This window comes from Phaseolus vulgaris, chromosome 8 (assembly GCF_000499845.2).
Source record: "Phaseolus vulgaris cultivar G19833 chromosome 8, P. vulgaris v2.0, whole genome shotgun sequence".
Taxonomy (NCBI): domain Eukaryota; kingdom Viridiplantae; phylum Streptophyta; class Magnoliopsida; order Fabales; family Fabaceae; genus Phaseolus; species Phaseolus vulgaris.
Window position 1 is genome coordinate 56,507,172 of NC_023752.2, and position 15,449 is coordinate 56,522,620.

At 32.4% G+C, this 15,449-nt stretch overlaps 1 protein-coding gene across 2 annotated transcripts; it reads right to left on the reverse strand.

Annotated features, from left to right (window-relative positions):
• Window positions 1-236: 236 nt before the first annotated feature.
• On the reverse strand, window positions 237-3,304 carry LOC137826508 (protein IQ-DOMAIN 33). Of its 2 annotated transcripts, none has more exons than XM_068632488.1 (6): window positions 3,149-3,304; window positions 2,646-2,930; window positions 2,047-2,253; window positions 1,471-1,584; window positions 897-1,280; window positions 237-498 (listed from the first exon to the last, which is right to left on the reverse strand). In XM_068632488.1, the coding sequence occupies exons 1-6, from the start codon at window positions 3,218-3,220 to the stop codon at window positions 385-387; spliced, it is 1,176 nt and encodes a 391-aa protein (XP_068488589.1). In that variant the 5' UTR covers window positions 3,221-3,304; the 3' UTR covers window positions 237-384. The 2 variants fall into 2 exon arrangements, with proteins under 2 accessions (XP_068488589.1, XP_068488590.1); XM_068632489.1 differs by having other exon boundaries at window positions 2,646-2,954; window positions 3,149-3,284.
• Window positions 3,305-15,449: the final 12,145 nt, after the last annotated feature.

A 15,449-nucleotide genomic window follows, 5' to 3' on the forward strand; every position in this document is an offset into this window, starting at 1 on the left:
CCACGTGCGGGAAACGATGAAGACTTTTTTTGGAGTTCTTTTTTACCTAATCATGTGCTTAAGATATTCAAAATCTTTGCATTAAACCAACACACATTGGTTTTTACGAAACAATGTGCACTGTTGAATTTTAACATTGAGCATTTTCATGTCTCAGTTAAAATAAAATAACAACTAGCTTCCCGGAACAAATTGTGATTGTATTGATTTTACTGCTAAATTTTGGAAAACAGATCTCAAACAGAACAACCATCTCAATCCTGCACTTGTCACATTATGTACAATGTACACATAAGATTATGGAATCAAGAATCTACAAGAAAGTCCAACCATTACATCTCAATATAGTACCATAAACATGATTGGACCTTAATTTATTACAAGTTACACATTAGAAGCTTTCGAGGAGCTTAATGTAATCTCTGTCCTGCTTCCCACTTGCTTTTGTTTTTGCTTAATGTCCTTGCAAGCGTTGCCCCAACCATCTCTCTTGCTTACCTGTGGGAGCATTAAAAATCTATATTCAGAAGATGGTTAAGATACACAAGCAACATTCTCATGCATTCATATCATATCTTTCGAGATCATGGCATTGTATTTAGAAAGGTTAATGAATCATTATTTTGGTTCTTGAAGTTGAAAGTATGAAGTGTTGTTATCTTAAACAAAATCTCAGTTGATTCATCTATATCTGTAAACTTTATTATTTAGTGTCATTCTTATCTTTAAGTCACATTTTTTAATTATTTTAGACTAATGTGATTGATGAATTGCATTTTTAGATCAATGTAAGGAAGGAATATAATGGTAATTTGTCCATTAAAAATCATGGAGACATAATCATGAATTTGTTATGCTTGGCTTGGATGGTATGCGAAGTAATGAAAAATTCTGACCTTTGGCTGCTGCTCTTCATAGAGCTGATAACTTGGCACTGTTTTCCGCCTTGAAACGGTTCTCCTAGCCTTGAAGTTGGTCTTTGTTATGTGGGGTTTGAAGCTAACTTTTTCTTCTTGTGAATTGATTGAGTAGTTATCAAAATGAAGGGGCACCTCATTTGATCCGCAGCTCTCCTTTTCTTCCCCAGAAGCATCTAAAAATCTTGTCATGATTGTGAATTTGTGAGTACTGTTAGAAGGGTCATATTGCTTCATGGCATGGCTTTCTACTGATGAGGTCTCTGGAAGGCGTGTTGCCATCCATCTCTCAAGCCAGCTCCAACTCATATTTGACTCCATGCTGTTGTGTTTTGTTAATTTTCTCTTTGAACAGATTCTTAGCTGCAACAATCAGGATCAGTATTTTGTTGTCAGCCATGTTTGTCCTTTATATACATTTAATTTTATGCATTGTTAATGTAATAAGTTAATTATTGTGTAAGTCAAGCAAATTTATAATGCATGGTTCCTTGTAATTGAATGATAATGTAAAATGCACTAGTGCATGTGATATTTAGTCTTTGGTGCTTACCTGTTGTGAGAAAGCATAGGCCAGTGCTCTTTCTCTTCTGGTTGATGCCTCCATTCTACTCTGCATCCTCATTTTTGAAACATAACTACTTACGGTGCTGTCATCCCAGTCTTCCTGAAAATGTCTTGTGTTATTTTGCAGCTTAACAGAATTTTGGTTGGTTTCAAATTATACCAATTTGATGGGTCCCAAGTTAACACTCTTAGAAATGTTCCAACTATGTGTGCTGTATGTAAAACTAACAAACCTTGCTTGCTTTAGTTGTAGCACAAATTAACATAAAGGATGATTATCATGTTAACATGTCATCTTCTTTATTCCTTTTGTCACTCTTCTAGTTTTTGTTTTCATTTCTTTTTTCTGTAAAAGAAAACAATGATGTGATATTATATTAGCCACCCTTTTTGTTAGTCATCTGCAGTTTAAAACATGTGGGAAAGATGTCTTAAAATGTTAATTTTATCTAATTTCTTTGTCCTTTTCTTCTGAATTCATTCTCTTGAGCATCTTAATTATTTTCTCTTTTAACCAAAACCTGGAGGCTAGTTCACAACGCATCATTAGCTTGTGTTATACCTTTTGTTTTATTACTTGACTTCTGGTCCTGCGCTGAATACGGTGGCAAATGCCCTTTTTTTCCCCTTCAACCGAGAAAACTTCAGTGGAGTTTGCAGTTTGGACTTCAACTGATGTGCCCATGGACTTTCTATCAAGACTTTCTGATACTAAATTGAACTCCTCTTTTCCTGTTTCTGATCTGATTTCTCCATTTTCACGCCTCAACTGTAATGCAGCATATTACTGATGTTAAAAAGCGATATTATATGCTATGATTAATTAAGAAACAAAGTATGAATCATGTGAATATTAAGATACCATTATATGCTATGATTCTAAAATGTGTAACCTTTGGCACTTTTTTCATTAAAAAGTTACAGAGGGTTGAGTGATGAAATGGGGGAAATTAACAGATGTGAAGGGTGAAAATTGCCATTGTCAGATAAATTATCTTTTCAATTTTCCTCTATTCTCTCTTCAATGTTGCAACTTTCACTCGCTCCATGCACAAACAACTTTTGAGGATATTTCCTTCACTTGATTACAGTTTTTGCATAGACTAAGATATTCTCTATGTGAATAAGAAGGTTGATGTAATTAAAGTTTGGTGAGCTTACCAGGAAGCCTCTGTATGTTGATTGAATAAGAAGAGCTGCTTCTTCCTCAGTCAATGATTTGGAGTCTGAATTTGGCCTTTTCTGTGATACATTCTCCACAGTTTCTTCACTATCAGTGTCCCCTTCATCATTCAAGTCTTCCAATATGGACTGTGAAACCGTGACTTCAGTGCTCTTAACTGAAGCTGAATCATTCTCTGCAAGGACTGAATTGAATTCACCGCCACACAAGTATGACTTAACAGATAACCATCTTCCATTTTCAGCACTATTGCGTCTCATCATCTGTTGGCATGTCATAATTCAAAGCTGGTTGATGAAATATTCAATGGACAATACTATTACTCTAAGACCAATGAATGAGAACATTATTGGAATGTAAATTGAGGTAAAAGAATTGTTGTACTATGCTTTTTCTATCATACATATACAAGGTAAAACAAAATTAAAAGAAGTAGTATTTAGAGAAGAAAGAAAGAAAGAATGGAGCTTGAGATACTAACTTTGGTTTCATGCGACCCATCAGAACGATTTTTGGAGAAGACACTTCTGACCAACTCCCCAGTGAACCCCATTTGAGTTTTCTAATTCCACAGCTGAAATGTCCTCTACTATATTAATATGTCAATGCAGAAAGGTGGAGTAGGGTGCATTATTAGGATTGGATAAAGTATAATAAGGAAAGTGACACATTCTTACTTGATCAACAATATTAGGCATTAAATATGAATAAAGTTGGGTTATTTTAAAGGTTACACGAAACTGGTAGCTTTAATATGTAGGGAGAGACCACATGTTAACTAGAAATAGGTTGATGATGATGATCTGTGTGCAGGGATTGCAGAGCTGTAAGGGTACCTTATAAGTCAGAAAATAATAGAAGGTGGAAAAGTTAAAGAAGGATAAAAGAGTATGGATTTGAGTGCATGTTTTTATTGCTTTTGTATATACTTTTGGCACATGGCTTGCAGATGGTAGGCTTTTATAAAGCTTACTTGTTACTGGGGTAATGTCCATTATTCCTTTATGGTTACTGTTTCTCAGTACTTAGCCTCCTATTTTCATTTTATTTTGTTTTGTTTTTCTTACTTTAGTTTTATGCCACTGACTTTGGGGACAGCTTAGGAAGCCTGGGATTCTTTTTTCCATGGATTCTTTACTGTCAATTTTGTAGTGCTTTGGCAGGTGTGCTGTGTTTCTTTGTTTTGGATAAACTCATGAAATGGCAAAGCTGCTATTTGTGAAATGCTACCTAATAAATTATAGCTTAAGACACCATGATTTTTTTTTTAAATTATGTTAAATATTTTATTATGATTTTTTGATAAAAATTTGACTAATTATCTTTAATAAAATAATTTTTTTCAATCAGAATTTCTTTATTATAAACCTTGAATATGATACTTTATTTAAATATTTCAGATTCAGTATCATTCAAACTACCAACTAATATGCTAGTGTGTCTACGACCTCATGTATGGTTGGTTGGAAGAAATAAATGTTGAGTGAGAATCCAGGGAGCTAAAAGAATAGCCATTAGATATACATGGTAATTAGAGAATCATGGATTGTTCAATAAAAACGAAACCTTTTATTAGTTTATAGTGTCTCGACCACAATACCTTTTATTATAATAATTAAATATTTATAATAAATAATTTTATCTTATTTTTTATTTTATTTAAAAAATCTTGTTTTTTACTTTTTTTTCTACTTTCTATAGGTAGCACAGATACGGACACACAAAGATACGTATAATCTCTAAAATGTAAGGTACGGGGACACAGATCTATATATTATATAATTTTGAATTATATAAATTGAAAATAAATATTGATGTGCAAAAGCATGTTTCAGATTCAGCAGAAAGATATTTTTCATGACTTGTTCAAAAGAATTTGTTCCTTATTTTTATAATCATAATAAAAATTTATACAATAAATTTGAGTTTTTAAAAAATTATTGTATTTATACTCTTTAAAATTGTGTTAGAACCGTGTTAGAATTTTCAAAAATCCAACAAATATTTTTTGAATTAAACACTTCATCGATAAGTGTTCTACGAGTATCGTACGAGTGTCGACTCTGATACGTGTGTCTGACACGGATACACCATTTAAGAGAAGTGTGTGAGCTTCCTTATACTCTTCATAATCTAATACAATTAAGTGATTATTACACTCTTAAAGAAAGTGTTGTTTCTCGTGATGTGGCATCACTTTATTCGCATTGTCTTGTTTTCCAATATTTTCCTTTTACTAAATAATAGTAAAACAACACAACCATTTTTTTTATTGAGTGGAGGAAATAGTTATTTTGTTATATGCTTAAATATATATTTCTCTCTAAAATATTTATAAATTTAATATTTACTTTTTAATATTTTTTTTGTATGTTTATCCCTAAAAAACCTTATTTTGTATTTGATTTTTTGTAATATATTATCTACATTAACATGGTATCTCATTATAGAATAAAAAACATATTAGTTATTATAATAAGAAGTTTTAAGGATTATTTTTTTTCTTAAAATTATTCCAAAAATTTGTTAAAAATAAACATTATTTTTAAATATTTTTTAGGGACTAGATACAAATTTCAATAATAAAAAAGTCAAGAAGAATTTATTAGGTAATTATTACATAATTTATTATTTTTTCTAGAGACAAAAAAGTATTTAAGTATTTTTATATGAATATTTTTTTTTTTTTGGTAAGATTTTAATACATAATTTTGTAAATTTGATAATTAGAGATTTAAATAAAATAAAATTATTCAAACTTTGCTTGTTAAATGTTGGATTAAACTCACCATTATTCAATAAATAACAAACTTACTCTTACTTTTACACTTAAAAGACATGAATGAATAAAGTTCAAGCTTTATAAATTAGAATTAGTGTATTTATAACATTAATAAATGAGATTCTTGTATATATAAATTTTTATAATTTTATCTTTTTTAGTAACTATATTTTAAATTAAAATAACTATTCATAATAAAAAAGTTATCTATAAGTTTTACTCTTTAATAAATAAATAATTTACTTATTTATTTATTTAATAAAATAAATAATTGAATAATTTATTTTTATTTTTATTTCAAAATTAACTAAATAATATTTATTAAATAACGGCTATATAATCTTTTGAATATTATTTACAGAATTATATATATATATATATATATATATATATTAAATTGTATTATTTTTTAATTAATTATTTATAAAATAAGAAAGTTTTTAAAAATTATAAATTATGTATATTTTAATCATGTATTCAATAATAATAATAATAATAATGTTAGTTTTATATAAGAAAAGAGATCGATTTATTGCAATTGTGGTCACTAAATCGTTTTTTATTTTAAAATTCTTCTATTATGATTTTTTCATATTTTTAATTTAATTTTTTTATAATGAAAAATAATGAAATATTTATTAAATTTCCCATTAATAAACCTAACTAAATAAAAAAATTCAAAATTATTGGAAAAGAAGAATGAATAAGATGCATGAGTAAACAAAGTTTAAATAAAAGACAAAATTAGGATGGAAAGTGATAGAAATGAGATTCAAGATACAAATTCCCTCTAGAATTCAACCACCCCATTAATTGGTTTGGCGTTCCAAGCACCCAAGACAAACTACATCTCAGTCTTCATTGATACCTCCATTTTCAAAGAAGACAAAGTTGAAGTAATGCAACTTAAAAGGAACAATATGCTACAAAACAAAAGAACCAACAAAGAATTAAGCTTTTGGATCATTCAATGGCGAGGGAGGTGGCACATAGCATAGTTGTGGACATTTTGTGAGAGTTTTGTTGAGATTGAAGGCAACAATATACACACCAAGGAGTTTGGAAGACCAAACATAGCTATGTTTGAATGCTCACCATGGTCTCTTAACCTATTATTTTTTAATGTTTGGTTCTTTTCAATTTGATTTGAAATAGAATTAGACCACTCTTAGACTCTTGACTGAAGTTGCTTATATTTATTTTTTATTTTTTATTGATAAAAAAGTGATATTTTAACTTATTATTTATTAAATTAGAAACCATTTTAAAGACTAAAAAAATATTAGTTTCTAAATTAGTTTATATTATTAATAAATAATTTATAAATTGATATATAATTAGCTACAAAGGTTTTTCTAGTAAATTTAAAATTTAAATAATTAATAATTAAAACATTGGTAGCTAATATTACAGTAAATGAAGATGAATATTCCTTGTCTGATGTGATGCTTTAATGTAGCGTACGTAATCGCACGTAATCGTAATGAAGAAAGAGAGGTTTTGATGAACCCTAATTGTAGAGAAAAATAAATATAACAGAAACTTTTATTCACTTGTATATTAGAGAGTAAAATACATGGTGTATATATAAGAAAAAGATTAAGACCTAGCTGAAACAGAAAAGAAAAGTTGGGTCAAACAAACAAAGCCCAATAATTTAAAATAGAAAATTAAATATATTAACACCCCTCAAGCTGGGGAGTAGATATTTGTCAGGCCCAGCTTGGATTTGAGAGTAGAGAATTGTGCGGAAGCAAGGGGCTTGGTGAATATGTCAGCAACTTGCATGGCAGAAGTAATGGGTAGTAGTTTGAGGAGACCAGAGTTAAGTTTTTCACGAACTAGGTGGCAATCAATTTCGATATGTTTGGTTCGTTCATGAAAAACTTGATTGGAAGCTATTTGAAGGGCAGATTTGTTGTCACAGTACATGGTTGCAGGCTGGGAGAGAGGAAGATGTAAATCCTGAAGGAGGTAAGACAATCATTGTAACTCACATGTAGTGGTGGCAAGGGCTCTATACTGAAGCTGCGGGAGATAGTTGACTGCTTCTTTGATTTCCATGATATTAGGGAGTCTCCTAAGTAGATGGAATATCCAGTGACAGATTTGCGTGTGGTAGGACATGTTGCCCAGTCAGAGTCACTAAAACCACAAAGGTGAAGTGAACTAGTGTGAGAAAAATATAGTCCTTCACCAGGGATGCTCTTGAGGTAACGCAAAAGATGTGAGACAGCTTGCTGATGATGAGTTGTGGGTGCATATATGAATTGGCTTAAATTGTGGACAGCGAAGGCGATGTCTGGTCGCGTGTTGGTTAAGTAAATTAGACGTCCAAGGAGTCTTCTGTATTGAGAAGTGGCATCAGCATCGAGACGTGAGCCTTGGTCGGGAGAGAGACGGGAGGTGTGAGTCATAGGAGTGGCCACAGGTGCAGAGTCAAGCATGCCAGTTTCTTGAAGGAGATCAAGAGTATACTTGCGTTGACTTAAATGAAGACCAGTACTGTTGCGAACAATTTCCAGTCCCAAAAAGTAAGTGAGATTACCTAAATTTTTTATCTTGAAGTGATGGTGAAGGGATGCAGTAATTGTATTTATTTCCTCCGTGTCATCACCAGTTAAGAGCAAGTCATCAACATAAACAAGAATAACAGTGAGTTTATCATTATTATATTTAAGAAAAAGAGAGTGATCAGCAACAGAAATAGAGTAATTATTTGATAAAAGAAAAGTAGAAAGTTTGGCGTACCATTGGCGACCAGCTTGACGAAGGCCATACAAAGACCGTTGAAGCTTGCAAACATGTTGGGGAGAAGGAAGAGAGAGGCCAGGTGGAGGGGTCATGTATATCTCTTCATGGAGATCACCATGAAGAAATGCATTATTGACATCAAGTTGTTTTAAAATCCAATTTTTGGTAGTGACAATAGCAAGCAGAAGGCGGAGGGTAGTAACTTTAGCAACAGGTGCAAAAGTGTCTAAGAAATCAAGTCCTTCAAGTTGGGTAAACCCTTTGGCAACAACTCTAGCTTTGTGGCGCTCAACAGTGCCATCAGAATGGTATTTGATTTTATATACCCATTTACAACCAATAGTTTTCTTTCCTGGAGGGAGAGGGGTAAGTTGCCAAGTATTGTTAGCAGCAAGAGCTTGAAGCTCATCTTGCATGGCAGATTGCCAAGAAGCATGTTTGGAGGCTTCGTTATATGTCCGAGGTTCAGGATGAGAATTGATAGAGGAAATAACATTTCTAAAATTGGAAGATAAGGAATTGTAAGACAAGTAATTATGAATAGGATATCTACTACTTACAGTGTTGGTTGCAGTGTGGAAATCTGCAAGATAGGCAGGTTGTCGGTGAGGACGAGCTGATCTTCTTGGAAATTGGGGTGAGATGCTTCCTGGAGATGCAGGCGGTGATAATTCTGATGGAGGTGCAATGTTGGATGCAGGAGCAGAGGCACTATTTGTTGGAAGATCATAGGATAATGAGGCTGGTGGAGGAACAGTATTGGGTGCAGGAGTAGAGGCACATGGCTCGACAGGAGGTGTAGTATCAGAAAAAAAATCAAAAGCAGAATTATATGCATTAGAAATAGGGAGAGATAAAGTGTTAGAGTCCTTAGGCAAGCCACTGTCCAATTTATATGGAAAGTGGTTTTCATGAAAGATTACATGTCTTGATATCTCTATGCTATGAAACTTTAAATTTAAGATAATATAACCTTTTGTATTTTGCGGGAAGCCAAGAAAAATACTTTTGATAGATCTATCATCTAATTTTTTCCTATGTGCAGTAATGGTACTAGCATAACAGAGACAACCAAACACTTTTAGAAAGGAAATGTCATATGGTTTTCCAGACAACTTTTCATGAGGAGTGATGTTATCAAGTAATGGAGTAGGAATAACATTTATTAAGAAAACAACATGATTTACAGCAAATTCCCAAAAAATAGGAGGAAGATTTGCTTGAAAAAGTAAAGCCCGGGTTACATTTAGTATGTGTTGATGTTTACATTCTACAATGCCATTTTGTTGTGGTGTTTCAACACAAGATTTTTTATGTATAATTCCCTTTGAAGCATAAAAATTTGACATAGCAAACTCAACACCATTGTCAGTACGAATCGTTTTGATATTAGTTTTGAAATGATTTTGAACGAAAACAGTGAAGTTAATGATGTGTTGACGCACTTCAGATTTGTTATGCAGCAGAATAACCCAAATATAACGCGAGTAATCATCAACAATAGTCAAGAAATAATGAAAACCTTGCATAGAAATTATGGAACATGGTCCCCAAATATCAAAGTGTACAAGATCAAAAATAGCATAGGTAACCGTATTACTTAAAGTGAAAAGAAGTTTTCTCTGTTTTGCACGACTACAAGTGTCACATACATGATGAGTATCAACAGTAATAAAAGAGTATTGTTTGCTTAAGACATGTAATCTTTCATGTGAAGGGTGTCCTAGTCTATAATGCCATAGTGTTTTGTCTGTGATATTACAATTAATAAAAGGAGCAAAACAATGCGGTTTAGAATGACTAGAAGTAGGCAAGGTAGTGACAAGGTACAAGCTAGCGGTGGCTTTAACTGTACCAATCCTCTCTTGAGTGAGATTGTCTTGTATAATGCAGTGGGTTGAAGTGAAAGTTAAAGTGCATTTAAGTTGGTGTGTGAGTTTAGAAATAGATATTAAGTTTAATTGAAAATGAGGCACGTATAACACATCAGACAAATAAAACTGATCAGAAAAACGTACTAAACCAGAATATGTGGCATAAACAGTTTGGCCATTTGGAAGACTAATTAAGACAGGTTTAATTTTAGTATAAGTAGTAAAAACGTTCAAATTGTGACAAACATGATCAGTGGCACCAGAATCAATAATCCAAGATTCTTTTATAGAAGATAGTGAAGAGAGAAACTTACCTGTTGAAGAATGCTCAGTATTGGGGATTTCATCCGTAGAGATGATGCCGACTTGATTAATTTGAGTGTGAGGGGCAGGATCCTCAAGGTTTTGCTTACGCAAAATGTTGGTAAGGAATTGACACTGTTGTGATGTAAGTTGAATCCCCTTTACATCCTGTTCTTTAGGAAAAAGCTCAGAAAAAGTGTCAGTAGTAATCATATTATTGGCTTGGGATGTCCAATTGGTGAATTTGTAGCCAGGAGGGAACCCATGCTTTTTATAACAGGTGTCAACAGTGTGGCCAAGACGATTACAAAAAGTGCAGACTTTTCTAGTAAAAGAAAACTTTGAGGTTTTAACATTACCAGAAGGAAAACCCACTTTGCAAAAACAAACAGCCTCAGTATGACCATATTTACCACAAAAATTGCATGTAATAGTGTGACTACTATTAAGACTATGAAGACTAGGGTTTTCATTAAACATTGTCGAAAAGATTTTTAAAACCAATCAAGATTTTGAAAGAGAACAGAAAAAAATAAAAAATAACCAAGAATAGCAAAGAGGGAAATAAAAATCAGAGAGAAGCGCAGCAGAACTCTTCATTCGAAGAGCTTTGATACCATATTACGAAGTGGACTTTAAGCCTAACTCAACCTCATAAAACCGGCTCAATGGGGTGAGGTTTGCACCCACTTATATACTATGAAAGGCTCTAATCTCTAGTCGATGTGGGATCTCCAACACACCCCCTCACGCCGAGACTTCCAACTCGTGCGTGGGACTATATATTTTGGGTGGTCCGATAGCGGCCCGATAGCGGGTGGCACGATAGGCCCAACACAAACACTCGCTAGGATAGACTCGAAATGGCTCTGATACCATATTACAGTAAATGAAGATGAATATTTCTTGTATGATGTGATGTTTTAATGTAGCGTACGTAATCGCACGTAATCGTAATAAAGAAAGAGGTTTTGATGAACCCTAATTGTAGAGAAAAATAAATGTAACAGAAACTTTTATTCACCGGTATATTAGAGAGTAAAATACATGGTGTATATATAAGAAAAAGATTAAGACCTAGCTGAAACAGAAAAGGAAAGTTGGGTCAAACAAACAAAGCCCAATAATTTAAAATAAAAAATTAAATATATTAACAGCTAATTAGATACTAATTTTTAAACTATTTATAATAATGAAAATTAATTTAGAAACCAATAATTTTTGATATTTTCTAATATATATTATTATATTATTAAAATAGATTGTAAAAGAAACTTTTTAAGGATATCAAAGTATATTTTGTATTCTAATATCCTACTTAATGTCTTTTATTAGCTTATTGGTAATACACTCAAGTTAGGGTGAGCAAATTATTAATTGGATTAAGCTGCATTTGAATCAATCTGCCAAAATCTTGATTATTGGTATGATAAGATTAACAAGTTAACTGAACTACACGTTGCACATAATTTGTCTCTCTAGTTTTAAAACACGTGTCTTCCTAATACTTAAAAAAAATGAACTCACGTCTAACTAAAGTTGTTATATTGATTTTAAAATTTTAGTTAATTGTTTATATATAAGGTTTAATTATCAACATGCATTCATCTCATGACACAGTGAATAAAAATAGAAACCTTATTCATTCGTTTCTTATCTCATGTCTTGTTATTTTCTATAGAATATATTCATATTCTTCCAATAAAAACTATATAATATTAAGAATTTTAGTGTGAGATAAAAATACTATATTAATTAGAAATAAGTAATATACATCAATTTATTATATTAAAGCTTTGAATTAGAGATGTTTTGTAGTTAATTATTTAGATAAATTTGTTTATAATTCATCAATGATGAATACACGTATGTACCCAAACAACCAAGATATAAAACCTAGCTAGGTATGTGATAGTGTATGTATCTACCCTCAATTGTATAATGTGTAGGAACAAGTACAATATTTTGGGGAAATAATTAATAATTTATTGGCACATGTTGGAAATGATTATTTCATGAGCACATGCATGTGGGCAACACATTGGTGAGCCCTGCAAAATGTTGTGCCGTTCCATTTTGGAAGGGATATGGTTGGAATTAATATTACTATATTTGAATATTTAATTGTAAAATAGTAAAGTTGTGATGAACATGAACATGTGCAGTCCACTAAAGAGCGTGGACTTTGTTGCTCTTTTTTCCTTTTAGGGTTGGAGGCTATATAGGCCTAGCTACAACCAAGGATCAACATCACTTTACGTGATTAAGCCTCTTTAAACAAGTTTTTTTAATATCATATTAGCTCTTACTAACATATTAATAGTAGGATTAACAGAAGAATTAGAATATTAATAATAAAAGTTATATTAATGCAGCTCATAAAGTATAGGGATCAAATTCATCTCTTGATCAATATATTCAGCTATCCAAGATCAATATATTCTCCCTATCATTTTTAGATTTTGACTTTTTATATCTTTTGTACAAGTTTGTCTTAGCATATAAATTATATTTGTAAAAAATAATAAAAATAAAGTTACACAAAATATGAATGAAGATTACAACTAAAATTATTTTCGCCATGGCAAGTTCATATTACATGACATTAATACGAAGTTAATTGATTGAGTTGACTTCATAATATATTTTCAACTTGATTCCATCCATTAATTTTGCAAAGTCAATGAAAAATAACGCTCTTTATTAATTTCATAGAACCCCACCAAAACTAATAAAAAGCAAGAAATTTCATAAGAATTCCTTAATACTGTGTTGTCCAAAGTCAGGAATAAGACACAACTTTAATATATATATATTATAAATATATTAATACCCACATTCTCACCAATAAATAACTTTAATAACACACATTACTTCTCTGGAGAATATTCTAGAATGATTATAATGATTATATTTACGAGCCATTGATGACTTGCTGCTAGCTTTTCTTTATGAAATGAGCCAGTATTACAAGTGAATATTAACCAATATGTCTACAAATTAACTTTTGTCCGTCAAATTGTCCAGTATTAGAATTGGTTTATCCAACTTTAATTTAATTCAATGTAAAAGGTTAGTTTTTTAAAATAAAAGTAAAAAAATATATAATTATTTTTAAATGATTTAACTGTTGACAAGTTGATGTTATTTATTTTTAATTTTTTAAGTGTTAGTGTGATTGTTGATGTTAAGAGTTAATTTAATGTTCAACGTTAATAAGTTAGTTTAGTTAATTCTAAGTGATATTAACAATTTTTTATTTTTTAATAAATAAAAATATTTATGTTAAAGTTAGACTAGTATTTTCTAACTAAAATAAATATTAAAAATAATTAATCTTATTTATTTTCAATATTATTTAAGTTAGAGTTAATTATACTTATACTAATTTTATTTATTTTATTATTTATTTAAGTTAGTATCGATTTAACTAACACTAGTTTATATATTATGAATCACTTAATTTTCGTAATAACAAATAAGAATTGCAAACTATTTTTAATCTAAGGCTCAAATTTAAAGATGACAAATCTTCTCATTCACAATTTCTTTCTCTCATCTTTTGTATAAATCTCCTCACATTTTTACCCTTTTTAAATCGACTTGGACACGAGCAGACTTTACTCTACCTAAGCCTAGGCTGACTCGGCTCCACTTAGACCCGAGTCGACTCAACCTGGTATCGGGCCCGCTCGGCTCGACATGGACTTCGGCCCACTCGCTCGACATGGCCCCGGGTCAACTTGGTTTGACATGGGTGAGCAGACTCAGCTTGACGTGGGTCTGATGTCGACTTGACTTGGTACCAAACTGATTTGACATGGGTCTGGGTTTGGGCCGACTCGGCTCGACCTAAACCTTGGGCGACTCGACTTTGCCTGAACTTTGACCGACTCGGCTCTGCCTGAACTTGGGCCAACTCGACCTGGTACCAGGCTGAATCGGTTTGACCTAAGGCCGGACCAAGTCAACTCAGTTCGACCTGGGCTCGAAGCGGGTCAACTCGGCTCTACCTGGGCATGGGTCGAATCGTCTCAGCTTGGGTTCAAGCAAACATAGCTCGGCTTGGGTCATGGCCGACTTGGCTCGACATGGACTCTCAGATCGTTTGGTCTTGATCTGGGTTTGAGTCGACTCAGCTCGACTTGGGCTCAATCCGGGCCTGAGTCGACTCAGTTGAACCTGGTCCCCAATCAACTTGACTCGATCTGGGCCAGACCGATTCAACTCAAACTAGGCCCATGTCAACTCGGTTGGACCTTGGTTTAATTGCTAAAATAACCCCTAATTTATAAATTTATACCTTTTTACAAATTTTATGATTTTAATTTGAATAAGAACGATTTATTCTCAAATTTGTGTTAATTTCAGGATTCTAGGGAGGAATGAAGATAATTGGAGAAAAGAAAAATATACAAAGCTAAAAAGAGAAAGTTGGAATACATCAACACTCACCAAAGCTGTCCAAATTCGCAAAAAACCCAAGATGCCCCTAGTGGATCTCGCTTAAGCAAGATAGCGCCAGTAACGTTGGGCCTTTTATGTTTTACTCGCCCAAGCGAGCCCATTAGCGCTCAAGCGAGAAGTCACTTAAACCCAAGCAAATTAGGTTAAATAGGGGGCTTGAGGCACAACCCTAGTGTGCAAGATTGAGAGGAAAACATCATTGAGTGACTTGTAACCCAATTGGGAGAATAGAAGGTGATAGAAGATGTGTGGCTAATTCTACCCTTTAGGATTGAAAGTAATTTGTTCAAACTCTTATTATTGAGGTGATCTTTGATTGATTATCGGTATTATTGTCTTGCTTCTAATTCTTGATCTAGAATCCTAAATTTGACTAGAAAGTATTTTTAGGGTTCTGATCTAATAAATAATACTTAACATATTTGAGTGCTAGGAATAGACTTGAAATGTTAATTGCTATCAACAGTTTTTCGGTGGCGCAGGAAGACATGGATTATCTTGGGCCTCTGGATGGGAAAGCAGCCCACTGGGAAAAAGAAAATGAACTGAGAGCTGTTATTCTCACCCCCGTTTACTAAGTACCCCAAACTTTCTAATGCTTG

Coding starts and splice junctions, on each gene's coding strand:
- LOC137826508 (XM_068632488.1), bottom strand. CDS start 3,220: ATGGGGTTCACTGGGGAGTTGGTCAGAAGTGTCTTCTCCAAAAATCGT. Junction 2,931..3,148: donor ATGGGTCGCATGAAACCAAA/GTTAGTATCTCA, acceptor ACATGCCAACAG/ATGATGAGACGCAATAGTGC. Junction 1,585..2,046: donor GTCAAGTAATAAAACAAAAG/GTATAACACAAG, acceptor AGACATTTTCAG/GAAGACTGGGATGACAGCAC.